Here is a 27,910-nt window from a genome sequence, read left to right as displayed (position 1 = left end):
CCGGTGTCACATATCTTCATTCTATGCGTTTTCTTAACATCCATGCCTGTTAATGTAACATCCATGTAGCGGACATGTTAATGACCCGCAGAAAGAGCCGATCAGCAATGTTTTTTCTTGAGCAGCAACATGGGGCCTCCCGGATATAACTCCCCAGACTGTAAACAAACTACAATTGGCCAATGAGGAGGAGTGGGCGGGGCTTAAGAGAGGAAAAATACAACCAGAGCCCTGCATAAACCAGGTTTAACACGTTCATACATATATCCCCTTCCTTTCTGCACAGCAAAGGAGAAACTAATGACTCCAGGAAAAAGAAGTGAGAGCTCAGAGAGAAATAATCTGCGTGAAACGTTACTTTTGATTGTGTCAGTAAGCGGCTCTGGCTGCAGCGGGAAGTTGGGAAACAGGGCATGACCCAGTGTTTACAGACAGGCTGGATTAAACAGGAGGAGCAGCAGGAAGACAAGAAGGAATCCGTTCAGACAAACACGTTCAGCCAAAGGAACAACATCCCCTCCTTATCTCGGCTGTGCAACTCAAAGAAGGGGGCGGGTGCTTGGAGTCGCTCTCCGCTGCTGACCTCTGATAGATTTGGAAGGACTCTGCAGGACAGCAGCTGGTGAGTTCCTCCTTTTCATGCATCGAAAAAAACAAACAAAATCAAACTCATTAGCAGTGTAGTTAGAGCTAAAACATCCGATTTAAGCGCTGCTTTAGCCTCCAGCTGCTTCTTAAATGCTCGGTCAGCGCGAGCTTCACATATGGCGGCGGATCTATGGCTGCCTCCACTGAAGCTCAACTCACCGAGCTGCTCTCTAAAAACTTTCTTCGGACGTAGGAGCAAGAAACAACTCAGCCAAGGAGGATTTAACGCGCTTGTTACGCTAGCTTTAAAATGGAGCGGATGTCTGCATGGCGCTCGTGAGTTTGGGTGAAGTCTCGTGGCTGCACGGGGCTCAGGAGGCCCCTGCGGGCCCCCAGAGGAATATGTGGCTAAGGATTAATGAGAAGCGCTTTTCTTGAAGGATATTGGGACACATCGCTTAGATGGATGGTACATTTTAGTAAATAATCAAAAATTCTATAGTTTTCCTTGAGGTTAGAGGAAACATGGAGAGATTTTATTATTGTTGATGTTACAACTTGATAACAAATTTCCCCAAGCTTTTAACTGGGTTCATGTATTTTCCTTGCATACAATTTACATTTTTACATTCATCAATGTCTTAATTTTCCTGTATTGTAATTATATAGCTCACCCCCCAGGGCGCTATTCTGTCAGAGGTTTATATATATATATATATATATATATATATATATATATATATATATATATATATATATATATATATATATATATATATATATATATATATATATTCCTTAAGAATAATGGTAATAAATGATCTTAATGAATTATTCCGGAGCCCTGCTTGTTCTTCATATTGAGAAATCTGTGCAATTAAATTAAATACATGGATCCTCAGTTTTTTTTCTTAATGGAGTTAAATACATTGTTTAACCAGGATATTCTGGGTGCGAAAAGGTTTGCAAACCTCCAAAGAAAGCATCATTTTACCTTTATGTTTGAATGCTGTGGCTTCATGATAAAATGGACTTTTTTTATATGTTAATCTATATCCAACTGAAACCTGGAATATTATGCTTCAGATAAGCTTGGTGTTTTAAAAGCTCATGCTTTGTAACATTTTTACAAGCTGGTAACAAACATGTAACAGTATCTAATATTGAAGTAGCCATAGAAAAGTGGGAAGTCTTTTGGACTTTTGGGAACTGAGGTTTTAAAGCTCATAGAGAGTGGCCAGGAAGGTTGGGACAATATTATTTATTTTATATTATTTATTAAACTGTAATTTGCAGTATTTTATTTCTTTACATAATCGCAGCTGGACAGGAAGTAGAGCAGAGAGACAGGATAGACCTACAGTAAATGTCCTTGGACTAGGAACTGAACTGGGAATGTGTTCCTTCAGCTTTACCACTGAGTCACTTGTGCTGCATAATTGAAAAATATCTTCCTAATAATGAATGCAGCACTTTTTAAATCTAACAGAACATGTGTTTAAAGATCAGGGAAGTTTTTAGAAGCTCCAAATTAGTGTAAAATGGTTCAGATTATTTCTGCTATCCAGTTCTTTATGTCTGACAGCAACATGCTCTCATTAAAGTATGCAGACAATGACCAGAGATGTGGTGTAGCTATCATTATCATCAATTTGTACCAAAAATTCAACATGTTCAATGATCAAAATGGAGCCCAGACTGACTCCAGTCCCGTTATGCCTGAATAGAACATGGTTGAACTCAGGTTTCCTCTATAAGGAGCATTGATGCCACTGCTGTGGAGTCTCAGCACTTCACAGCACCGGGAAGCATTTTCCACTTTTGGCTCAGGCTCTGCGGTCAAGGGCAGTGATGTTTTCCTGTCAGGGACCGGTGAGGTGTATCTAACGACATTCAGCCATTCAAACCGTGGCTATTTCCATATCATAGTGTGCAGCAGACAACAGCTGAGGCTTATATATTAGAAGCTCAGCAAACAATACAGTGTTTTTTTTTTTATCATAGAATCTCTACAGTTGGTGTTTTGAAGCATCATTCTTTTTATTTTCTAACTGAGTCATTGAAATATGCAGACTAGCTTCCAGAAAACAACCTTTCACTGCCTTTACTAGTTGGTCCGGTAAAAACCAAAACAAAAATCCATCCCACATGTCAGTGCTGGGATCAAAGATCAACTGAGAGTCTGGTTTGTGCTAGCTACAATTAAACAGCATTTCTGTGATATTTTGATTAGATCAGTGACTATTTTTTATTGTCCAAATATTCTTTTTTTGTCATGTGTAAAGGATGCATAAAATAGAATAGAAAATCCCTTTATTGTCCAGCAAAAAAAAAAATGTCACACGAATGTGGACCTTAGAAAGTGTAAGAATGGCACACTAGTGGAGAGTTAAAAATAAACAAATAAAATATGGTACTGTCAAGTGTTTTAACAATATGAAAACATGTGTACCTGGAAAATAACTATTATACAGCTATGGATATTTTTACAGTAATGGATAGTCGAAAATAGCAGAAACATCAAAGATGTGTAAAATGACAGCAGCATGTTATTTAGCTGATTAAGATAGAAATTGTGCAAAATCATCATGAATGTAAGAACGTATTTAGGTCGTAGGGAACAGTGTTGGTTATAGGGTATTACAGCTGCTGGGAGGAAGGATCTGTGATAATGCTCCCTGGTGCATATAAGGAGCAGCAGTCTGTCTCTGAAGGAGCTCTCCAGTTCTGCAAAGATTCATGCATTGGGTTGGAGACAATGGCGTAACGACACAACAACAGGCCCATAAGCCACATTATCTCATATGAAGTACAACATGTGAGAAAGGTTCAGAATATGCCGACAGTTTCATAAATCTGCCAAGAAGAAACAATTATACAATTCTCAGTATTATATGATTATACATCTCACACGGCAAAATAGTGACTACGCACCTTGAATGGAACCATTGGTGACAGCGCACCACCACATGTTACAGACATCCCATGTTCCAAAAACTAATTTCATAAAGATGCTTATCGAACCGCAACTAGACATGAGTATACTTTATCATATTAGCACCACAAGCAATGGGGCTACCTTCAGCTTCATTGCCCCCCTCCTCACCCACAATCTCTCCATTCATCTCCTGGTCGCAATCTTCACTCCCTGTAGCAGCAACCTCCACCTCTCCCTCTTCGGTTCTTTGAAAAAACTTGTTTATTTTGGGATGTTTTTTCCATTCTTCCAGCAGCTCTTCTTTCCAGCCTGTCTGTCTTCTTTCCTTCTTTCCTTCTATGCTCTGGATTACCCATAATTCCAAGTTGTAGCGTAAAAAATTAAATACTCAAATACATCGTTCTTTTAAGATCTTTATTGCGGTTTGAAACATATTATAGGAGTGCATTTTTTTTCCCAGCTGTCTAATGAACTATACACAGTTATTAACATAGTAATTAAAAGTACCACTGTCTGCTTTGATGTTTAAAAAGGCTCATGGCCTAAACGGCCTAGTTTACAAGTGCGTAGGGAGCCTACCAGGTGTCAGTGAAGGGTGGGGCCCTAAGAGGTCGTGGGACCATAAGCAACTGCTGTCTCTGCTTACCGATATTTACGCCATTGATTGGAGGCTTTATCGAACAGACCAGAAGCAGAAGAAATAATTTAATTTCTCGTTCAGTCAGTGGATGTGTAGCACTGTAGACACGCCAACACTTAGCAAAGACTCGAAGCAGCAGGAGCATCTTTTTCCACTGGATCCAATACTGACTGTGTTGTGTCAAAGCGCATTGTCACACCGTCAATAGTTCACCTGGGGCAAAACTGGAGTAGGATATTGCAACAGACTGGAACGCAAATAAAAACTCTACTGTGTGGATAAGAGTGAAAAATGATTTTTTTTCCTGTTTGTGTGTGACCTGTAATAACCCTGGTTTATTAAACTCAGCCGTAGGTCTTTGAGACGCGGTTTAATAGAAAGCAGTCTCATGAACTTGTCAGTTGTATATAAAAAAAAAGCTGAGAGGAGTACAGTGCGGTGGGAGACCTTGAACATGAACCAAACACGTGCTGTTACAGTGGCGCATGTCCTGAAATAGCGGCGGCGTTTGTTTTGCTCTCCTCGCCTTTCGTATCCAGTGACATTATTTCAGATCCAGCCTTAGACTGCATATTCACAGCCTGCCACTCAGCCGCTTGGTGTGTGTACGGGGGGGGCAGACTGGAGGTCATGAGTATTTTTAGGCCACGATTTAAAGTCAGAACAGCTGAATATGTCGCCGACTTTCTGGTTGGACTAATTGTGTTGACAACAAGCTGTATTCCTTTTCGTTTGCTTCCTTGTCAGACTTAGGTCTTTGTTTCTCTGTTTTTTAATCTCTGGGGACGGACTGTTCTCGCACTGGATGTGTGTTTATTTATATTAATTTGTTATGAATTGTTTCTCTATGTGTATAACAAATGTGACATTAATCGTTGCTCTTCTATCCGTCTCCAGCCCCATCATGGCGGGTGATATGATGATGGTTATGCGTGGTTTGGCTAAGTTAAGCCAGGCGGTGGCGGAGACCCAGAGCAACGCGCTGCGCAATGGAACTGGTACGTACACAGTTTTGTTTTTGTCAAGTTTCTGCCATGTTCATTTATTTGATGGCTGCTTAACAATTTACATAAACACATAAGAAAACAAATATGGGAACCTAGAATCCAATATTAAACATTTGCAGTGCGGTGATGTGAGTCGCCAGCTAGCGAGCGATGTCGGTAAACTAACTGCCAAAATTCTAACAAATTAATTCAGGCTGAAAGTTTTAACTTCCCCTCAAGATGTTTACAGATTGTTATTTTATTTATTTATTTATTTTACCTATCGATTGATCCTGGATGAGGGATAGTATCCCAACAGCATGATGCTGCCACCACCGTGTTTCACACTTGGTGGGAAACAAAATGTCTCTTTTATTCTAGTTAGATGTTACTTTGTTTGTGGTCACTACAGGAATTTCAACAAACAACATAGAAGTCTGTATTTGTCATGTGACGTATTATAGATTTATGACAGCTAGAGCTGCAACTAGCGATTATTTTGCAAATCGATTAATCTGTCAATTTCTTTTTGATTGATTAACAATCAGATTGCCAAATGTTCTTTAAAAAATACTTTTTATGAAATCAAATCAGGTGAAACTAAAAGTTTTCAAATTGAGGAGGCTTTATAGAGCATATTGACTAATGAAAAATATTATTTTTTTATCTGAAATGCAAAATCATCATAGATTTCTTCTTCTTCTTTACGCTTCATTTAACGATTAAACGTTTACTAAATTAGTTGACGGTTATTTCAGTAATCGATTAGTCATGATTATTCCGATTAATCAGAGTGTTAATTTAAAGGGATCTTAGGAAAGCAAATCTGTTTTTACCCAAAGCTCTGTTGTTCAAAATGCTTTTTTAAATTTTGTTATTTTTATTTTTTACGCTGTTTAAAAGAGCTAGTGTTGCATTGGTAATCAGTAGAAATGCATCTGTTGGTTGATGCGTATGAATAGGAGTTGGATAATTTATAAAACATGCATGTCTTCAGCTCACCTTTCACTGCATCTGGGCTTGAATCAGTAAACAATTGTTTCTCCCTGCTTTTTTTACACTTTGACCTAAGGCAAGTGAATAAACGCGAAGTACGAGAGAGTTTTTTTGGTTTAAAGAAAAAGGGGAAAAAAACACCAAAGCATTAAGATCAACTATAGACATTTTATGTGATTGTAATCTTTTTTTTTACTCAGGAGTTGCAGGCGTTGGTGCTGCTGTCCAGAGTGTCCAAGCAGTCGCAGAGCAAAGTCTCTCAGTAGCCATGATGAAAATACAGGCGAGTCTCAGTGTGTTACTGTGGGACAGAGCTTCATGGAGAGGATTGATCTGCACCTGGTGTGACCTGATTATGTCTGCTTTTTGTTTTCAGGAGCTGTCTGGCCAACAGCAAAGCGCATCAGAGCCAGAGTTTGATTTTCCTCAGGATGAGACGTCGTACGCGGCATCAGAGTTCAGGGAGGAGCACACAAACTTTACAGCTGATCACTCAGGGACTGGCACTGATGCACCAGCAGGAACTAGCACTATCAATGGGAAACAGTCAATGTTTGAGGGATATAAGGATCCTAGTAACCAGTTTAGTGGTCAAACCAGATCCTACCACCAGGATGCCAGGTAATGGACGTCTGCTTCAGTCTCAGTCAAAGCAAAGACTAATTTCTTAAAAGCTAGATGACTGTGCATTCTTTGCATTTTTTAGGTATTCCCTTGGACATCAGCTGTATAATCACAGCCTGAACAGACAATTGTCGCAAAAGGTCATTTATCAACAGCCTCAGTTTAGGAGCTACCATCAGGACCAGTCCTCAGTGGGGGGGCTGACAGCTGAGGACATAGAAAAAACCAGCCAGAGCAAAAGGGCTGACTCCAAGCCACACAAACAGATGGTAAGTCCTGTTACCATAACAACAATTTGCAGTCCTGCTCATGTAACCGTTGGTTTTAAAGTGTTTATGTAGTCACGTTTCTTCCACAGCTGAGTGAAAGAGCCAGAGAGAGGAAGGTTCCTGTGACCCGGCTCGGCAGATTGGCCAACTTTGGAGGTACGACCCCGGGTGACTCATTAGCTGTTACAGGCTGACTAAAACTGCAGTCATGTTCTCCTCCTGCAAGTCAGCACGTAGATCAGTAGCAGTGTAACCATGACAAATAACCCAGTTAGTTGTTTAGAGGACATTGAGTGCTATATATCTGTCAGGATTTATCCATTTGGGAAAACTGCAACAGATTTACATCGATCTCATTGTGTGTTTAGCTGATGTATAAAGCCAGAAATAATCAACTACCAGGTAATATTCAAAAAACAGTTTGCTGTTAGAGTGAGAAGCTATGATTACGGGGAAACCTCAATTTAGGAACCTTGAAGGCTCAAACCACCAGGCCAAACTGAGCATCTCAGTGATTTGAAGGTGTGGAATAAAAAGTCCAGACATCAGTCTGTTATTTTCAACATGCACAGTTAAAGGCATACTATGCAACATTTTTTAAGTTAATGTGTTCCATAACGTTTTGGATGATTAAATGAGTCATTTCAGGTCAAACAAAAGTTTTCTCTGCCGCCCTGGTGGTCTGTAGGGGAAATACCGTACTTGCAATTGCAGGAGCCCTCGGCCCGCACCCACAGGCTCAGAAGTCTCGTGCATTGCGAGCGTCGGTCTTGCTTTAGGGCGAGAACTGCTACACGTCCCCAGTGAAAGGCATGCTCATTGCTAGTGCAGTGGCGATATTTGTGCAGTTATCATGGCGGAACCAGCGAGAAAACAGCGAAAGCCCATGTCGGAGCAGGCAAAAAGAGGAAAAGGGCTCTCTACCGCAGTAGACATGGTGATTCGTTTCGTTCGCCTGTCTGCTGAGCTCAAAACAACCACGCCTGGCTTGACGGAGAAACCAGGAGGGGAGCCGCGCTGGAAAATCAACACCGGTTGCATAGTATACCTTTAAGAGGATTTACTCTGTGTGTGTATATAAATAGTTTTATTTGTATTTATTTTTATTTTCTTTTTTTTTCTTGTGAATTTGGATCAGTAGCTTAGAAATCAAATGGGAAACAAAGTTATATTTTACATTATAAAGGGAGAGAGGATATGAAAAACAATGTTTACCTACTTGTTATATAAAGGTATAAATACCTTTATATTTGTTTAATTTATTGCATTTATATTCAACTATAAAAAGGATTTCATGTGATGTTGGGTTTATACTAATGAATATGTATATGTTTTTATATTTGGTCACCAACCTTTTTAAGGCTTAGAGCTCATTTATGGGTGCTGAAAAATATACTGACCTATGAACTGGAGAAGTCAGCGTTCACCTAAACTTCAAACATAATAAACATATTTTTACTGTTTCTTTTAATCGGTAGATTTTGTGATTTTAAGTTCTTCATAAATGCGTAGATGACCTGTATGAGTGATGTAATGAAATGCTCTATAAATGATTAAAAGAGAAGACAGAAGAATAAAATAAGAATTCAAACTCAGCCCCCTGGTGAGTCGTTCTGTGTTCAGAAGACGCTGAGGGCCCCTCCATGTGGTCCTTAAGGGCCCCTTGATGGTGATGGTGTCCCCTGTTTTAAACTATCACCTTTAATGGTGGAAAATATCAGAGATAAATTCAATCACAATTAAACAATAAAAGCATCAGAGGAAAACTTAAAACATAGAAGCTAGAGGTAGAGTTAAATATGATGTCACAGAAGAACAGCCGAAACACTGAAAGCTTTGCAGCAAAGTTTGCTTGATTTAGGAGGCTGTCCATGGAATCCCTTCATGTGTTAGACTGAAACTTTAAAAGCGAAGGGTGTGGGCTGAGTGGGAGCGAATGGCAAACAGAAACACGTGTATCCAGAGTCCGGCTGCAGCTGGTCTCTAAACCAGCAGGATTTACAGCGGCGACAGAGAGAAGCAGCAGGTCGTTCTGGGATGATTCAGCAGTTTGACAGCGTTAACATTTAAAAGGCGTTGAAAAGTGTCGAGAGAAGACAGAAGGTGGTGGAGTAATGAGGCCTCTGCCCGTCCTTCACTCGCCTTTTTTATAGCCGTGTACAGAAGGCACATGTGAATGGCTTGGCTTGTTTCCCTGACGACAGCCCAGCTCTGGTCTCCATGCTGCCTCCATGACTCTCACCTTTTTCCCAGATTGCAAAGGCTTTTAAGGCCTTTATGAGTTAGGGTACTACTTTACAGTAGGAGAATGACTAAACAACTACCTAATATCTTTTATTAGTGAAATGCATCAGAAAATCTATGAATATAAAGTTAATGAAATATGCTATTGTTAAAGATATTTAATTTAGTGGAAAAAGCCTGTCAGATTTTTACGGTCTTATCATTTTTTTAAATTTATTTTTCCTGTGCAGCTTGGAAAAGTCTGCATTTCTCCCCATATTCCAGGTCTCAATAGTTACGGAGAAATATTAAGATGCTCGATTTAACTTAAATCTAAACTTTTGCCTTTTTAAATACATCAACATTTTCATTTAATCGTCGTTCAAAATTCATAACTAAAAATAAAAATACATTTTTTAGTTATTTAACAACCACCAAAAGAAATATACACACCCACGATTAAAAATAAGGGGAATTTTGCTGGGTTTTTTTTTGTAAACATTTCATCTGATGCTGTGCTATATATAGACAGGTAAACCTAATGTGGCCATAAATAAATACGGGAATATATAATCTGGGTTAAAAAAAATACATGTTCTTTGTGAAGAGTGCCGTTTAAAATGATTAAAAAAAAAACAATAAAAAAGATGTGGAATATTAGATCCAGTATTATACATATAGACATATGTTGAGTAATTTGGATTTTCTTTAGTTTTTGTTGATCAATGGGGGGAGAAAAAACATCTCTTTATGAGGTGAGTATTAGATGGGACATCCTGGTCCTGATGGACTGAAGCCGTCTGTACTTGGGGTTGGGGGTAAATCTCACCTGCTTGCCTCCAGGTTCTGGATGTAAGCAAACAAAACACTAAAAATGCCACATTTTAAGCTTTCTGGAGTAGAGTAAAGCATTGAAGATCATAAAGTGCGCTTTAAGGGGTCTTTATTTAATCCTAATTTGACGACGTGTTGAACCTCTGTTTAACGAGCCGCTGTGAAAACCTGTGGCGTGTGGATCATGATCTAAAATACATTTATTTCTGACCTTTTCTAGGCTTTAAGCTGATGAAGTTTATGATTTCCACTCTGAAATTAAGAAATTGCTTGTTAGATTCAAATAGAAATAAAAAAATAACAATATATGCTTTTTATTTTTTACTTTAAATGTTATTTAGCACATATAAATTATTCAGTTATGTGTTTTATACATTTTAACCATGTTTAAATATGCCTTCCCCTTTGTCCAGTTTTATTCTGATTGTAGTGCAGAGAGGCAGAGCTGTATTTTTGGCCTCACATTGCTGCACTGTTGGATCAGATGATGGACAGGCGCTTGTGCTCGCATAGGAAAAGTACCTGTCACTTAGGAGAAAGGACTCTGACACCAGAGAGATATATTTATGTCCACCTCTAATTGCGCGCTCTTTTCTTTCAGTATTATATTCTGTAGTAAAACAGCCTCACACTGCCTTCATCAATACAGCCACACATACAGTATCTCAGATTTGTTTCTTCGCTGATGATGAGCAGGTTATGTAATGTGGGGTTATGTTAGGTCAGCCAGGCTTGGAGGAACTTCTTCACAAACAATCCCCTGCTTTGTGTTTTCATTATCAACACATATATTTCACAAAGGAAACAGCTCAGATTGCATTGCACAGCTTTCATTTCCTAAATAGTTAAACTCACCGGCTGTTTATTTACTCACAGACTGACTTAAAAGCTCTTTTAAATCCCTTTGTTGACATTTTTGGGTAAAAGTGCTGTTTTGATTGTAAGTTTCCTGCATCAGTGTTGTAAATCTTCATTACATCATAAAGTGTTTCACTGGATTCTCTCTTTATGTCGTTGTTTCTGCACAGGTCTGGCTGTAGGCTTAGGTATTGGAGCCCTTGCAGAAGTCGCCAAGAAGACTATGGGCAGGAACGGAGCTGCAGGTAAAGCAAACATATATATATATATATATATATTTTATTTATTTTTTTAACCTGAATATTTATGCTTGAAAAGGTTATATGTATTTATATTTAGACAGTGTTTCTTTCCCTGTCTGTCTGCTGCTGATTAAAGCCACTTTAGAAGAAGAATTGATGGATGACTCGTGCATGTCTTCACATGTTGCAGACATTTTAAAATCCACTTTCCTAATCAGCTCACCTCCTAAGCAAGCATTCCTTCTTTGCTGCAGTGACCTACTAATCCTAAGCTGAAAGAGATCTTCCAGGCCAAAAATATGCGTTTGTTTTTCTCTCATTTTCTTTTTTTTAATGTTTTTATTTGTGCTCTAAAACCAGCAGGAAAGCAGCACTCCTGAGGTAAAGTTAAAGTGTAGGCGTGGCTACCTGGTGGCCTACTGACATAAATACACCTGGACACACCCCCTCAGGAGATTTTGTAAAGAGCTTGTTCTGATCTGCAGCAGAGGGGAGTTTTAATAAAAATGGTTTAGTTTGTTGTTTAGTCTGCCAAGTCTGTTATATTTTGTTATTTGGGTTTCATAAAGCTGGTCCACTTTGACTGGGTTATCGTGGTAATTGACCCAATGAATTTAACCTGGTGGGAGCCGGTTTAGATGCGATAAAGTCCAATTTCTGTCTTTGTTGAATCCAGAACCATGAAGCCATGCTTTCTGAAAAGAACCTAGGGTGGGGGGGGTTACACAGCATCCCATTTCGTCATGGATCAGAATGATCCTTTCTTCTTCTCTGACACAAATCTGCCCTAACTGCAAGGATCCCCACAATGCTTTAACGCAGCTGATCATCCATGATCCGCAGCGTTTATTCTTTTTAGCCGAACCCCAGGCTAACTAGAGTGCTTTTTCATTTGGTCTCTTTTTTGTTTGTTTTTGTTACAATTCAATGATTGTCTAAATGCAGTTATTTGAGTGTGGAAATCTGATCCAGATTTCTAGAGTCTGAACTCTGGACCAGGCAGTGTGATCAATCAGAGCTACCAGTTTGGATAACCTTTTTTTACTTGGCCTTATGCCGTTTATGCGTATCTCACTGCTGGTGTTTATTTTATTTTATTTTATTTTTTTTAACGAATTAAATGTGGAGAAGAAATGTTAATTGCAATATGCAATATTTATTTATTTACTCTCAAAGCAATATTCTTTCTAACTAAAATCTTAATTTAAAGCTTTTTATAACTAAAACTTTGGCTAAAATCTCTGGACTAAAACTAGATACAGAAGAGTTTAACTAAATTTCAAATTTTTGTCAAAAAAAACAACAAATCTTATCTAAAATTATGTCAAAATAGACACTGGTTAAATGTCAAATTTTATTTGGATATCTCTTTGGAAATAAAGTGTGATGAAAAAAGGGACAATGTAGGCCTTTAATCTCAGCAGTGGCCTGCCATCCCCTCTCCCTGTTTCATTTGATGGTAGCAGTACATTTCTGAACCCCTCATGGAATACAGTGTGTATTCATGTTTCGCTATAGTTCCTCAGTGAACACCGTGATTGACTGCATAGTCTAATGATTAGGCAGCAACACTGATTAGTTGAACCTGTTGTCAATCAGCAGTATTAAGCAAGCGAGCCATCCTTCGATGACCTTGCAAGCAAGATGAATTGTTGCGACTATTTTAATTTCACAAACTCCCGAAAATACATCTTGCCAAGACCCTGCAGAAACATTTGGCTCAAAACAGAAAAGGTTCAGACCAATAAAATGCTGTGAAATGTGTAACGTCAACGCCTCAACTAGAGGCAGAGGGCTGAATTAAAACAATCATGGCTGGGCCCGTTTAAGCTGGAATACCCTCTATTTCTCTTTGGAAAAACAAGCAAAAGAACACGATTTTCACCTTTGTGTTTGGGAAAGATGTTTGCGCTACTGTGATGCGTATCAGTTGCCACTGCTGCAGTGATTGGCTTAAAAGTCGACATGGAAGGCAGGCACCCAATCAGCTCGGAGAATTGTACTTGATGTCCCTCCCTTTTGTGAACACTTTCAAATGGAGGAGTTCCAGATTAATACTGGGTAGAATTCAGAATGAATTTCACGTATTAATCTGGTTTACAACAGATTGGTCCTTTTAGTTAAACCAAGTAATCGCCATGTGTTGAATTTGAATCTAAGTCTGTGCCTCTGGACAAGAGAGTAAAAAGTGTTTGTCCAAGTCAGACATTTTCATTAATGTTATTGGAGCCTAGAGATGTAAGGAAATCAGAAAGCGTCTCCTGTAGGAGGTGTGTTGAGACACATTTGTAACCATTCTTTGTGTATTTTGGAAGGCAGCTGGATTTTCACAGAAATATGAGAGAATCCAGCTCATCAGGCTCCGGGTTATTTAGTCTCTAGCAGAGCGAGTTGTCAGACCGTTCAGAGCTCCTACGGGCAGGTTAAAGGTGTGGCACAAGACGGCGACGCTGGTGTTTCCTAAACAGAAGCCCCTAAAGGCTTCTATCTCACAATACTGTGTCTTTCATCACATTACAGCCAAAAACTATAAGGTATTTTGTTTTGTCTGACTATAAAAAAAAATCTAATATGTACCTAATATATATGTTAACCCCCTTTAATTCAGCCCTTTGTAAAACTTTCCTCTCAGCTGGGCGACTGTTGGGGTTTGTCTCTGTCAACTTCGTGCATCTAGATAATTATTCATCTGAGGATTCCTCTACAAAACAGCTCAAGCTTAATCAGACTGGATGGACTGTTTGTGGACATTGATTTCCCACACATTCTATCAGATTTAGGTCTAGATATCAGGTCCATTCTAGCTGTCCTAGGTTAGTTCCCACTCTAAGTTTAGAGTTTGTGCTACTATTAGATGAACTCTGCTCCAATTTCAAGTCTCCGCCAGGCTTTCCTTCTACATCCATGGCAATAAAATCCTCCCCACAGCATGATGCTGCCACCACCTGCATATTATATGTTTAACCAGAAACTAAAAGTTTCTTTCCATCTGTTTAGAACCTTCCACGCATTCACCCTGTCTGATAAATTTCCTGTTTGTATTTTGGCAGTTAAGCCATACCCTCCAACTCTGCTTTCTATTTCTATATATGTTTATAGCTGACCTGCCTGCTGAGTTCTTTAATGATGCTTTTTGTTTGTTTCTAATAAACCTATAGAAACATATAGGTGGAGTTATCTCTGGGTTAAACTGCACACATGGACTCTGTTAATCATAAATCAGAGGATTTTATTAAGGGTTAGCTTAGTGACAGGGAGATAAAGCCCAAGTGAAAAAAAAAAAAAAAAGGTAAAGTCCCTAACGCTGCCGCATGTCGAAAAATGGATATGCTTACTAGGTTTATGGTGATATTTACAGGGACTGTCCTCATTGAATGAACTGAGAAGTTATAGAGGTGGAGCAAAGTCCTCCACTGGTTCAAGCCTCTTTCTATGAAATGCAAGTTAAGTTATTATTGTTATTTTTTGTCTTATTTTAGGTGAAAATAAAAAAGCTGTTCTGGACTCCAGCCCTTTCCTGTCCGAGGCCAACGCCGAGCGCATTGTCAGAACTTTGTGTAAAGTCAGAGGAGCCGCTTTGAAACTCGGACAAGCTCTAAGCATTCAAGGTGAGCTACAAAGATGATTCTGGGGTTTATGCATGAAATCTCCCAATCAAAGCCTTAGTAAGTGGTTAATCTTGACCTAAAAAGAGAAGGCTCAGCAAGCTTTTAAATTTCAGTGAAAATGGGGAGGGTTCCTGTGCGGTTGCTCTGTCAGAGCTTTTACTCTGCCATTAACCTGCTGGATTACTGTGTTTTGGCTTTAAAACATCATCTTTACGTGTCTCAAGAATGTCGGACTTCCAAGCAGGGAAGTTTATGAGCCCGGCTCAGGTAACAGCAGTAAACACCTCGTTCTGAATTTGTTTACCACCGCTGGCTTGTCCCTCAGCTTGACCTTGTCCGGGTTAGCTTCCTCCTCTCGGATTCATGTTCACCATAAACATGCTGGTGCACAATTCAGGGAATGAGTAAACAGAGAGGTGCTCAAGTAAAGGACATAATCTTCTTTCTGTTTTCCAGTAGGGTTAGACCCAGTGTACACGTGTTAGAACTGGGGCGGCTATCTTTAAACCAGTGACAAGGCGATTCCTAAATCCAGAAGTGAGGAGGTCTGTCGCTCTTCCTCAGATACTGTAAATGGTAGAGATGAGTTTAGTACATGAATAAAAATCGCTGCAGGCGTCGCTGCCCTCTGCTGACATTTATCTGTCATGGCAGGAATGCTGCTGGGATTGTTTCATCTTAGAACAAGTCCAAAATAGTCCTGACCCTCACAGGTCTCTACTGTGATGAAAGTTTGTGGTGATTATTGGTGTCCTCTTTAGAGTTAGTCCTTCTTTGTTTCTTTTGGCTTTATTATGAAGGTGGGGTTAAAAAAAAAAGGGGATTTTATCTAATGTGTTCTTTATCCTCAGTGAGCATCTTTCTTTGTAGTACTTTTAGGGGGAAAAAAATGTTGTTATAAATCTGTATTTCTGCTTAGAAAAGTCTTTTATTTTCTGTGTGTTTTAGACGATGCATTTATCAATCCTCAACTAGCCAAGATCTTTGAACGTGTCAGGCAGAGCGCTGATTTCATGCCGATAAAGCAGATGACAGTAAGTACCTTTCTTCATATGTTGAGTGATGATAGTAAAAACTTGAATAAAGCAAAAAATATGCTGTCATTACAAAAGCAACCCCCCCCCCCCCCCCCCCCCCCCCCTTCAGCATCACCTTTAATGGATTCTTTTTGTATATTCGTTTATTTATTTTTTTTATTTTATATTATGGGCTAAACTAAAAAGTCAAGTCAGTCATTAATTCCCCTGGATTAATATGAGATGGGGACTTAATTGAAAGATTAAATTATATTAGCATTTTATATTTGCATTGATGAATAGAAGGGGTATACATAACTTTTAACAGTTTTTTTCTTAGAATGTAAATAATTGACAGAAATGACCCTCAAGCCTTTTATTTCAGGTCCAACATTGGTGCAAATAGGACTCGATAACAGCAGACAGATGTAACTGTATGCAGAAGTATAGCGCTAATTTCAGACCATAACATTTGTTCAATGTGAATTCAAAATAAATAAAATTAACCTGGCAGAAAATAGTTTGGAAAGGGAAATTTATACCTATGTGGAAAAAGTTTTTCTCAAAAGAAAAATAAAATTTTTTTGAGAAGAAAAAATTCTGTTCATATTCTTCTTTATTTTTTTTTCAGCCGTTGTATTGAGCTGTTAATCATGATTCCACATCCCTTTCATATGAGGCCTCAACCCCATAAGTTTGAGGCCAAACATTTCTTTTTGCATGTAAAAAAAAATAAAAAATAGAATCTGAAAAGTAGTAAAAAAAAAAAAAAAAAAAAAAAAAAATATATATATATATATATATATATATCTTTTTATGTATGTATTTATTTATTTATTTATTTTATTATTATTATTTTTCAAACTTTTTTTTCTGGTTTACTTTTAAGAAAGAAAAATGTTTTTAGCAAACATTTTGGCCCCAATTTAGCTCCATACAAACGCTCTGTCTGCGCTTATGAAGAATCGCCCGCCTCAGGATGTTGAATACTGATAGTGAGACGTCTGTGAAACCTGGCCTTATTTTCTGACTGACTGAGCCATTCGCTACACTATTTTGGACCCACACCATGAATGTTTGGATTTACCAACTCACAGTGGCTACTTCAGCCAGTGATGCTTCAGCGAGTTTACTAATCACTAAACAATCTCTGTTGTTTTCTGTAAACAGAAACAGCTTCTCTCAGTTATTTTTCCATAATGTTATTTCAAAAGAAAAATGTACTTCTTCATTTAAATGGAAATTGTATTAAAGTGCTAGAAGAAAATTTAGGATAAAACATCTTCAAAGCCAAGATTATTCCTCTAAACTCGGCTTCAAGCATTTTAGATAATCAGATCTATATCCTGTCATTTTTATTTTTTTGCTGCAGGTTATTGCACATAACAGAAAAATAAAGTTATTTCGTATTATTAATTACTATGAAAATGTACCATTTGTCATTAATTCCATTTATTTTATATACATTTTTCTTTCCCCATCCCTATAAGAAATCTCTAAACTGTAATGATTTGCATGTATCTGTAGAAGGCGCTGAACAGCGACTTTGGTCCAAACTGGAGGGACAAGCTGGAATCGTTCGAGGATCGCCCGTTTGCAGCCGCCTCCATCGGCCAGGTGCACCTGGCGAGGATGAAGGATGGCAGGGAGGTGGCCATGAAAATACAGGTTTGCACATAAACATTAGTGTGGACATATGGTATTCCCAGGTTGTCAGGATAAACAGGATTACTGGAGAGCATGTGGGTAAACCATTCATGATCTGTTTGCATACAGACAGGCTCTCCATGTGCATAGTTGATAGATTAAATAGTAATGCATCTGGATGCAGTTTGATCACAATAGCTTGAAAGAAATTACTAAGAAAACCTGAAACTTCTGGGTTAAAATGAATAAAACTACTTTGTTTTTGTATTCTGTCTCCAGTATCCTGGTGTGGCTCAGAGCATCAACAGTGACGTCACAAACTTGATGGCCGTGCTGAACATGAGCAACGCTTTGCCTGAGGGTATGCAGTCAGATTAAGCAGCAACTTAACCCAGCAGCACACCTGTCAGCTCCTCTAATCAGACTTTCTCCTTCCCTCCTGTTTAGTTTGACAAACATTACTAATAAGTGCAAAGATATCCTTAAAAGTTGAGCCTTTTAGTTATTTTTTTTTCAGTGAGAGGAAAGTTCTGAAAATCAGAATCCTCTTGAAACCTTAAAAAATCTATTTTTGTCCTTCTTTAATTAATCTTTTCTTGTCTGTAGGTTTGTTTCCAGAGCATCTGATCGATGTAATGAGAAGGGAGTTGGCGCTGGAGTGCGACTACATCCGAGAAGCTCAGTGTGCAAAGAAGTTCAGGTACTTTGAGGAAAATATTTGATTTGGAAACATCATAAACTCCCTTAAAGTGTCCTGTTTAGAAGCCCTCAGATGTAGAATCTCAGCCGCTGTTCAGCAGAGCTAAGATCTGCTTTTATGTCCTTGTTATAGATTATTTTAAAGAGATTATGTAGCAGATTTAGAGGAAGGGTCCTCCTCCAGCTGAACATGTCAGAAGCATGGCACCCAGTGTTGATTTGATGGGATTGATCTTTTGGTGCATTACCGCCACCTTGTGGTGGTATTGGCAACGTCACAGGGTTCCTATAGTGCGTATGGTGTTCTATTAATCTGTTTGATCACTTTGATCACTTTCCATCTCTGGATGACAACAGGAAATATAAAAAAAAAAACGTTTTTTCTTTATTATCATGGGGATTAAAACTAATCATTTTAAAGTTTTCCTGATGTCCTGCAGACATGAGCATTAATGTGAGGTGCAGCTTAGTTTTATGATCTACCAGTGTGCTTCATTCATGCTTTTATCTCCTAACATCAGAGAGCTGCTGAAGGACGATCCGTTCTTCTATGTGCCGGAGGTGATCGAAGAGCTTAGCAGCACCCACGTCCTGACCACTGAGCTTGTTCCTGGGTTTCCTCTGGACAAGGCTGAGAGCCTGTCGCAGGAGCTGAAGAATGAGGTAAAGCAAACCTGGGTTTCTGCTAGTTGAGGACCACCTGCATCTGTAAACAAAGGATTCAATTTATATATCGTTGTTTAATAAATCCCAGCATTTGTTCATCCTCTCAGATCTGCCAGAACATCCTGTTGTTGTGCCTCAGAGAGCTGTTTGAGTTCAGGTACATGCAGACGGATCCAAACTGGTCCAACTTCTTCTACGACCCAAACACGCACAGGGTGAGTCTGCTCACACCCTTAATGCTTTAAAGCCTGAACCAGGAAAAAATGGACAGAAGATTCTAATTTTCCAAAATTAGAATTGTCATTGAACTTTGTGACAAATGAAATAACTATATAAATTTTGTAAAAACATAAAATTACACAATTTTATTTGCATCAATATATTACGCATTTCTTTATCATCTTTTATGTTTTCTTTTCACTACATGTGTCTGATTATGTAATTCAGGGTTTCAAGAACAAAAACATCACACTGATGATGCAGAGGTTTTAAAATCTCCTGTATCAAAAATGATACACTTGACTTTAAAGGGTTAATAAGCCCGTTAGTTACACTGATAGGAGAGACTAAGCGCTTTTGCAAAAACTTACTTTTAATTCCTAGTGATTTTATCTGTCAGACTAATGTAAAGATTTCCACATATTTATGAAGTGGAAAAAAATGCAAAGTCTTTCTCGTAATGAAATTCTTAAAAGTGTGGCAGGTCTGTATGTTTTTTATCAATGATGTGCAGTGAGGTTCATCACCTGTTGAGGCACTGAATAGAACTGGAATCACAAATATATGACAAATTCGGTTGTTGTAAAAAGCTTTTTTTTTTCTCATGAATTTCATAGCAATCAGCTCAGAAAGAGAAAGAAAAAAATTATTTTCTGTGGGAAGAAGTAAATTTTTTCCTCATATTATTAATCAATCATCTGTAGTCTTTGTAAAACAGCTGAATGTTTTTCATATGGACTCTTTAAATGAAGTGTAAAAGTAGGGTTCCTCTTCCTGGGGATCATTTTTAAAGACTTTTTTTTTTGTCTTCCATCTCCCAATCATAGCCTACTTTGTGCTGCTTGAAAACACAAAATCTCTAAAACAGAAAGATTTAAACTTGTGTATTTGTAATGATTAATATTTTATGAATCTCTAGGTGGCGCTGTTGGACTTTGGTGCTACCAGAGGTTTTGATCAGAGCTTCACAGATGTCTACGTAGAGGTATGAGTGTTACTTCAACACTAGAAGGCCGCCATTTTAAATGTTCTGAGATTTTAAAAAGGAAAGAACTTTATTTACATGTTGGTCATGTTAACTGATTGTTTCTATATTTCCTTCAATTTCACAGTTTTTTTTTTTAATGAAATAAAATCCTAAATAATAAATAGGTAAATGTCATCTCAATCTCCCATAGCTGTAATTTTGAAGGCTCTATCAGTTGCATCGTAAATTCTTCCTGAGGTTAATTGACCGTACCGTAGCCTAGTAACCAACATTCTACCGAGAAAGTTAGAACTCTTTGGCTAATATGAAAAAATGGCTTTCAGAAGAAATCTAACATTGAAAAAGGCTTTAGAAATGCATCAAAATATTGATGATAGCGATTCGAGTGGAGAGGGAGACGGATGATGACGACTCGGTAGAAAGCGGCTGTCTTTTACATTTTTCTGGGCATGGCAACTATAAACATGTTGGTTTTGTTCAAGAGCTGTATAAATGTCACAGTTTTATGCAGAGCTTTTATTTTTCAATTGTGAGTGCCAACCACATGCGGTCCAGAGAGCCGCAAGTTACCAACCCCTCTGCCGCGGGGGGGGGGGGGGGGGGGGGGGGGGGGGGGGGGGGCGGGGGGGGGGGCGGGTAAAACAGTTTCTGTAAATGAAATTGTGATTTCAAACTTTGAACCTGTGTAGTAAAACAGTCTTATTTATTTTACTGATTTGTTTTTAATACAAATTTAGACTACAAATAATAATAGCATATAAGCCTTTTAAAAAATATATGTTGGACCTGTTTTAAGGTCTACAGTTGAAGGTTATGACTCTCTTTTCCTGCACATAAATCATAAATGTGATCTCTGCATCATGTTGGATCATTTCTGTTAATAATTCTGGCAGGAATCCATTTAGTATCCTGCATGTTTTTCCTCAGTCTTGTTGTGTATTTGTTTCTGCAGATTATCCATGCAGCCGCTGAGGGCAACAGAGAAGGAGTTCTGAAGAGATCTATTGACATGAAGTTCCTGACAGGATATGAGTCTAAGGTGACAATGCCTCCTTTTGCTCTTTACATGTTTGACACGGATACTCTTTTCTTCCAGTTTCATTAGAAGAGTGAGCCTGTTAAGGTTGAAATGGACTCTCAGTTTTTAGATGTGAAGAAAGTTTTTTAAAAACATGTTTTTTTTCTTCTTCAGGCAATGATAAAAGCCCACGTGGATGCGGTGATGATCCTCGGCGAGGCCTTTGCGTCTCGTGAGACCTTCGACTTCGGCGCCCAGTCCACCACCGAGAGGATCCACAACCTGATCCCTGTGATGCTGAAGCACCGGCTCACCCCTCCGCCGGAGGAGACGTACTCGCTGCACCGTAAGATGGGCGGCTCCTTCCTCATCTGCTCCCGGCTCAACGCCAAGCTGCAATGTAAGGACATGTTCCAGAAGGCCTACGATAAGTACTGGGAGGGCCGCACGCCCCCTGCTGTCTGAGGCGGGCCGCTGGTGATTTGATAGACTCGTCCTGGGGCCAACATCAAAGTGCCGATTGTTGGGGAGAGATGAACCGCACAGAGGAGGATGTGTTACCTTACCTTGGAACACAAACCATCCAGGTTTCAAGAAGCCATTTTACTTTTTTAAAGGAACGTTTGAAGCGGGAGCCGCGGCTTTGTTACCTGCTATAATCATGATGGGCCCCAAAAAAAGAGCAGGAATGTGGAAGTTGGAGTTATCGCTCTGCTCTGCTAATTTCATTATAAGTATTTTTGCTTTTCTTGTTGTTGCTGTGTTTTATTTTGTCGTTGAACTTAAATACCATCGACTCCGTCAGAAAATGATGGCATTAATACGACTTTGGCGGTTATTTGGGCCTCAGTTCTGACCAATGTGTCTGTTTCCCTAAGAATGATCGATCTGACAGTCTGAATATAAGCAGGTCAAAAAACGTTTAATGGTGTTGAAGGGGAGAGATTTCATCAGCTCTACGCACAAGCTGCATTATTAGCTCTCCAGTCATATTTGACTCTCTGCTTCAAACTCTTTAGCTGCTTTAATTTCAGTGGGACTAACATGGATAAGAATATTCTCTTGCTGATATGTTTGACTTTTTGTTTTTTAGGAATGATTATGTGTTAATATCAGCTGCTTTATTCTGTCTTTGTTCTGATTATAAGATGTTTTTCACTGTATTCCAGTTGGTTACAAGTTAGACAAAAAAACAAACATAATCAGTGTTGTTAGACAAAAAAAAAAAAAAAAAGCATGATGCCTCCTTTTGTTAGTCATGAATGATCATGAGGCGACGATGCCAGGTGGAAGTTCATCACCCAGACGACGCACAGCACAGGCTCACCTCGCTTCCCACGCCTCCGTGATCTTTCTACACCTCCTCAGGTACAGACTCCATTCGTCACCTGGCCGGTGTGTGACTGTGAAAGTTCTCAGCGTTCAGATGTGTGAATGTGGTTTTCAAATGCAGCATGGTGTGAAAATGGGGGGTGGGGGGATGCAAATGAATGTGCCTGTCATTCTCGGCAGACTGCTTTTAGCTTGAAATTGTCGACTTTATTTCTAATGACCGTTTCCAATTTTATAATCAAAGTACAACTGAAAACTAGGACAATATATTGAATAAAAAGATTAAATGTTTGAGCTCTAACCTCGTCTCTGTGTGATTTTTAGCAGATAAAGGGGAACGTGCTAAAAGCCTAACAATGCAGATTTCGGTTCAGTATCTTAGCCTTTAAGCCTTTCCTTTGATTTTAGTTGATTTGTTTAACATGAAAGGCGATCTGAAAAGAAAATATATATACAGATACCAGTTATTGATGCAAAAAAGTCTAAAAGTAATGAAAAAACAACTAGTTATAGTTTTTTTTTTTTATGCAAATATAATTTTTGCCCTTTATATGAACAAGTTGTGGTTCTGAATTTCAGAAAATAGAACAATGTATGGTGTTTTTTTTTAACAGGTATTGAATATAAAAACTAGAACTAGGCAATTAATTAGGTGTATAATCACAATTTAACAACAAAAAAAATTTTTTTTAAACCTGCAAAGGCACTCAGTTATAGTCACATTACATTTAACAAGAGTAAGAAGCTAAATGTCTCCCTCCAGCTCTTTAGGTTGATGGAGAGTTGCCCATAGACATGCATATAAATGTAATAGCTAGCACATAGATCGAGGCACCTAAATAGAAGTAAGCAATTTTTCACAACAAGGTTATAGAGAAGTCCTTCCTCAGTGGACTTTGAACAAATGCATGCTTAGAGTTTTTAGACTTAGATGCAACTTTATTTATCCCTTGGAATTACTCCTTCAGGGTAATTCTGGTCCCAATAACGTACAAATAATTAAAGCAAGATGCCATTAAAGATAAAAATACAACAGACAATATAAAAAGAGTATATACTGTAGTACAAAAAAGCATGAAAACAAAGTTGTATTGCAAAGGAGAATCGAAATAAAATTGCAGTTTGTGGTAAAACTGTTCAGCCTTTTAAAAATGCTCACAAAATTGTTAAATCCATCCGTCGCTCATTTGTCCATCCAACATTTCTTTTATCTATTAATCTCTTTCTATATATACAGTATTGGTTCATCATATGTTCATTTATCAGATTAAACTGAGACATCTGGAATTCTGACTTGAAAAGGTGTTGGAACACTGTTAAAAATGAATGTAAATTGAACTTTTTTTTTTTTTTTTTTTTAGTTTTTCTTTTCAAGTTCCTAAACTACTACGGTATATGGATTTCGATTTTTCTAGTGGGGAAAAAAAAAACAAGTACAAAAAGAACAAAGTTTATTAAAAATAAGTTTAGAATATTCCTGATATTTATGTTCATCAGAACTTTTGTCTAAATTTATTGATTGACAAGTAATTATAAAAGCCTTAACATTTCAGTTTATTATCGTTTTACAAAAATGGATCCAACTCCAGTGTTTTAAAAAGGTGAGCATCAAAGTCAGGTTAAGTTTGGGACATTTGAAGGGTTGGGGCTCCAGTTTTTGTTGGATCGGGGGTTCTAGCAGTTTTTTGACTTGCTGCTCTTTGGGCTAAAAATATGACAGAGCCTTGTTTCTGTTAAGCGCTCTCATAAAACTGGAAAGACAGGGTAACATATGCTTTCATGTGGGAAAGGTAAGAGATATTTTTTATCCAGTTATAAAGAAAACTGCTTCTTACTTAGTAACGCCTAAATATGGACGGATTTATGTATTCTGCCATCATGCACTGCAGGGAAGGATAAGAAATAGATAAAACAAATCCCAAAAGTTCATTGTTGGAAAACTGCAATAGAGAATCCTCAGAATTTCACATTAAAAAGTCCTTATTGAAACATAATAGTTTTTTTTTTTTTTTTTTTTTTATGAGAGAATAAAATCCTGGCAACATTTATACATGTATTCTGGTAAAATGAGACCAGCAAGGGTTAATTTTCTTATTTGGCAGGAAAAATCGAAAGTCAATTTTAGAAAAGCACCTTATACCCTTTGCAAGAGTCTGTGAAGATGTGGGCCTGTTTCTCTCACAACTCTGTTAGTCTGTGTATACTGCAGACTTCGAAACACACGCTTTATGAATAAATCGGATTACCTTTACCTATAATATGAAAATAGGACGTTGGTTAATCACCTTGCATTAATTTGCTTCAAAAGGAGAAAGAAATCCAATCAAATCACCTACCAGACCTAAGTCTGACAGAAAACCTGCAGAGGACAGCTAGAGCCACCCTGAACCGTGCCATCAGGTTAGCAAAGCGGAACCATAACCAGAAAATCCAGCATCTGTTCCACGACGCCAACAACACCAGGAGCATGTGGCAAGGCATACGGGCGATCACAGACTACAACACGCCCCCTGCCCCGGTGGATGAAGTTGATGCTGACTTCCTAAACGGACTAAATAACTTCTTTGGGAGGTTCGAGGCACTAAATCGCACTCCAGCAGTGAAGGCTGTCCCACATCAGGAAGAGGAGGTGCTCTGCCTTGACACACCCGACGTGCGGAAGACTCTGAGGAGGGTCAACCCGCGGAAGGCCCCAGGTCCCGACAACATACCTGGGCGGGTGCTCAAGGAGTGTGCAGGTCAGCTAGCTGGTGTCCTCACGGACATTTTTAACACCTCGCTGGAGCAAGCCACAGTGCCAGCATGCTTCAAGTCTGCCTCCATCATCCCAGTGCCAAAGAAACCTCAAGTCACCTGCTACAACGACTACCGGCCCGTCGCACTGACTCCCATCATGATGAAGTGCTTTGAAAGGCTGGTAAAGGAACACATCGTCTCCAGTCTCCCCCCAACACTCGACCCGTTCCAGTTTGCCTACCGGCGAAACCGCTCCACTGAGGACGCCATCTCCTCCGCTCTTCACCTGAGCCTGGCCCACCTGGAGGAGAAGAACACCCACGTGCAGATGCTGTTCCTGGACTTCAGTTCAGCGTTTAACACCATCATCCCACAGCACCTGGTGGAAAAGCTGGAACATCTGGGCTTCAACACACCCCTTCGAAACTGGCTGCTGGACTTCCTCACCAACAGACCTCAGTCGGTCCGGGTTGGTCAGAACACCTCTGATGTCATCACCCTCAGCAAGGGCTCCCCTCAGGGCTGCGTCCTGAGCCCCCTGCTGTTCACCCTGATGACATATGACTGCGTCCCCAGGTTCACCACCAATCACATCGTGAAGTTTGCGGACGACACAACGGTGGTGGGCCTCATCAGAGACGACAACGACCTGGACTACAGAGAGGAGGTGGAGAAGCTGGTGGGCTGGTGCAGTGAAAACAGTCTGATCCTGAACGTGGAGAAGACGAAGGAGATCATCGTCGACTTCAGGAAGAACCGCCCCCACCATGCTCCACTGCTCATCAACAGCTCAGCTGTGGAGGTGGTCAGCAGCACAAAGTTCCTGGGGGTGCACATCACGGACAACCTCACCTGGACTGTAAACACTTCATCTCTAGTGAAGAGGGCACAGAAGCGCTTGTACTTTCTGCGGAGGATGAGGAGAGCCCGCCTGCCCCCGCCCATCCTCACAGCCTTCTACAGAAGCACCATAGAGAGCATTCTGACCAGCTGTCTCTCTCTGTGGAGTGGAGGCTGCAGAGCCTCTGACTGGAAGAATGTGAGGAGGGTGGTGAGGACAGCAGAAGGAATCATTGGGGCTCCTCTTCCCTCCATTAAGGACATTTCATCACAGCGCTGCGTGTCCCGAGCCCGTAATATCATCAAAGACCCCTCACACCCCCACCATGGACTGTTCTCCCTGCTGCCCTCTGGAAAGAGGTTCCGCAGCATCCGCTGCAGATCCACCAGGTTGTGCAACAGCTTCTTCCCCACTGCCATCAGACTGTTGAACCTTTGATCCACAAACCGAACTCTGCACCTATTGCACATTATCGGGCATCAAATGCTGCTGAACTTTTAACTTTTAGCCCTTTAATTGTTCATCTCATTTCTATTTTCAATAACGTATTTTTTGCACAAATGCCTATTTGCACTGAACCACTGCAACTTGCACACTGTCTCTTATCCTCTGCACTGTTCACACTTTGACCACTGCTGCACTTTTTGTATTTTTCTATAATTTGTATGCACTCTGTGCATACAAAATGACAAATAAAGAAGTCTAAGTCTAAGGTGAACAAAGAAAGGGTTAAAATCTGACCCAGGAAGATCTTTAGAGATTGTGGAAAAATAATTCCTAAATAATGGGCCTACAGACGGAGAGCTGAGCATAGCAGCACAGAAACTTAAACATTAAAAGTGGATCTATGGACTTTCATTGTAAAAACAATTTAGTTGCCATTCACCTTGTTGTCCAGCAAGAGGTGATGTGCTTCAAGCTAAAACACGCTTGACAGATCTCTCAAATAACATTTCAGATTTTATTGGCCCATTAGAGGGAAGTTTTTTTTTAGTGAGGTAGGTTCTTTTACTTTGTCATACTATCAACCATATATTTTACAACCAAGGGTACGGGTATAACTTGTGCGACTTATGCATCCCCAAAACTGAACAATAAACAAGCAGCCATTAACTAAGCTATAATTTGGAACACAGCTTGCTGTATGCATTTTAATATGTTTATTATGTCAGTTATTACTTATTAAATAAAAGCTGTTATAGAGCTGAGAGGTTGTAGAATGGAGAAAAAAAAAGCAATTGCACCTGTGGTTGAAAAAATGTATTTACTATTACATCCCTCCTCCTGCTAATTATTAGTGCTGATCTTTATTTAGTATTTGCTCAAGCAAAGTGACTGCTAGACAAGGCTGAATGCAGTTTTTATCTAAAGCCCATTTCCCACTGAAAATATGCCTCAGAAACTGTTTTCCAGTTTTAGATGTTTTGGTAATAGCCTAACTCCCTTAGGCTATTATGCTTCGGTTTGTGAGAAACTATGTGAGAATCTCTCCCTGTGCCTCTTAAATAGTTTAAGATAGGGATTCAGAACAAGCAGCAATATTGACAGCAATGTATCTGTCCTCCTTTGCAAGGTAGTTAATAAAATGCTGGCTTCATTTAGAAACACTGGATCTCAATTTCTTGTTAAATAAGATAGTTTCTTTCCGTCAACATACCTATAATTAGCAATTCCCCCATTAACATCAAATTCACCTGTTGGACATTTCCTTATTTTATAGATTGGTACTTGCAGATAGTTCACAAGGGACTCCTAATGGCTTTCTTTTATAGATGATTTTCCTTTTTCAACACTTCCATTAAGGACAACATTTTGACCTTCCACCTGAGCCGTAGATCTCTATGGCCTCTCCAGAGTTAACTTTAAACCTCTTCTCTAATAAAGTCTCACCTTGACCTGTCTGTTCATTAAGATAGATGGACGGGTCTTTGCAGGTTTATGC

At 39.3% G+C, this 27,910-nt stretch overlaps 1 protein-coding gene across 2 annotated transcripts; it reads left to right on the top strand.

The window, feature by feature from the left end:
- Nucleotides 1-226: 226 nt before the first annotated feature.
- On the top strand, nt 227-21,968 carry coq8aa (coenzyme Q8A, genome duplicate a). Of its 2 annotated transcripts, none has more exons than XM_038293262.1 (17): nt 227-622; nt 5,064-5,164; nt 6,349-6,431; nt 6,525-6,769; nt 6,855-7,041; nt 7,131-7,197; nt 11,127-11,201; nt 14,678-14,806; nt 15,755-15,840; nt 17,350-17,490; nt 17,749-17,830; nt 18,076-18,169; nt 18,690-18,831; nt 18,942-19,049; nt 19,973-20,038; nt 20,994-21,080; nt 21,234-21,968. In XM_038293262.1, exons 1-17 carry the CDS (start codon nt 414-416, stop codon nt 21,522-21,524), a joined length of 2,193 nt encoding a protein of 730 aa, XP_038149190.1. In that variant the 5' UTR covers nt 227-413; the 3' UTR covers nt 21,525-21,968. The 2 variants fall into 2 exon arrangements, with proteins under 2 accessions (XP_038149190.1, XP_038149191.1); XM_038293263.1 differs by lacking the exon at nt 227-622 and adding an exon at nt 4,951-4,973.
- The last annotated feature ends 5,942 nt before the right edge of the window (nt 21,969-27,910 follow it).

Source organism: Cyprinodon tularosa, unplaced genomic scaffold, assembly GCF_016077235.1.
Source record: "Cyprinodon tularosa strain WSP-4 unplaced genomic scaffold, ASM1607723v1 ctg323, whole genome shotgun sequence".
Classification (NCBI taxonomy): domain Eukaryota; kingdom Metazoa; phylum Chordata; class Actinopteri; order Cyprinodontiformes; family Cyprinodontidae; genus Cyprinodon; species Cyprinodon tularosa.
Note: the sequence above shows the minus strand (reverse complement) of the source record. Positions and strands in the feature narration are given on the sequence as shown.